The 860-nt window shown below is 70.7% G+C and overlaps 1 protein-coding gene across 1 annotated transcript in view; it reads right to left on the minus strand.

Moving 5' to 3' along the window:
• The window catches only part of LOC113980197, a gene marked incomplete at both ends in the record, with an annotated part of 2,084 nt that extends 1,248 nt beyond the window's left edge, over window positions 1–836 (minus strand). Inside the window, 2 exons of the mRNA XM_027707427.1 lie at window positions 16–168; window positions 678–836. Coding sequence (XP_027563228.1) covers window positions 16–168; window positions 678–836 — 312 coding nt within the window. The remainder of the gene's footprint in view (window positions 1–15; window positions 169–677) is intronic.
• Window positions 837–860: the final 24 nt, after the last annotated feature.

Raw genomic sequence — 860 nt, forward strand, 5'->3', positions numbered from 1 at the left:
TCTATAGGGTCTCACCTGCTTGCCCAGCAGCACCAGCTGGGGCTGGATCTTCCCCACCAGCCCGGCCAGGGCCGTGGCCACCTCGAGGGGCCCCAGGGCCACCCCCTCCCCAACCTCGGCCAGCACCGCCCGGTCGGCCCCGACCGCGAGCGCCGTGCGCAGGGTCTCCTGGGGGGGGAAAAGGGGGGTCAGAAACACCCACAGGGACCCCCAAACACCCCCAAACACCCCCACAGGGTCTCCTGGGGGGGACAAGGGAGTCAGAAATACCCACAGGGACCCCCAAACACCCCCACAGGGTCTCCTGGGGGGGCAAGGGAGGGTCAGGGGGGACAAGGGGGGTCAGAAACACCCCCAGGGACCCCCAAACACCCCCAGAGGGTCTCCTGGGGGGGCAAAAAGGAGGGTCGGGGGGTCCAAACCAACCCAGGGAACCCCAAATTCTCCCTGGACACACCAAAACACACCCCAAGGACCCCCAAAAGCCCCCCAGGACACCCCAACCCCCCCAAATCCCCCCCGGACACCCTCCCATGGGGTCCCAGGGGTGCAGGACAGGGAGGGCACCGCAGGGTCCCCGGGGGTTTGGGGTCCCCCGGGTGTGTCCCCACGCCCCTGGCTGTGCCCCCACCTCCCCAGGTGTGCCCCCCCCGCCCCTGGCTGTGCCCCCCACACACCTGGCTGGCCTTGGTGCCCACGGTGGCCACGACGACCTCTGTGGCCTTGCCGCCCTCGCGGAGCCTCACGGCCTCTTCCAGGGCGATCTCACAGAAGGGGTTCAGCGAGTGCTTCACCCCCTGCGTCTGCACCGACCCCCCCCCCGGGGGCCACGCGCACCTGGGGGGGGGCACCGGTCACGG

The sequence above is a fragment of the Neopelma chrysocephalum genome, unplaced genomic scaffold (genome assembly GCF_003984885.1).
Source record: "Neopelma chrysocephalum unplaced genomic scaffold, ASM398488v2 Primary Assembly neopelma1_92996, whole genome shotgun sequence".
Lineage (NCBI taxonomy): Eukaryota > Metazoa > Chordata > Aves > Passeriformes > Pipridae > Neopelma > Neopelma chrysocephalum.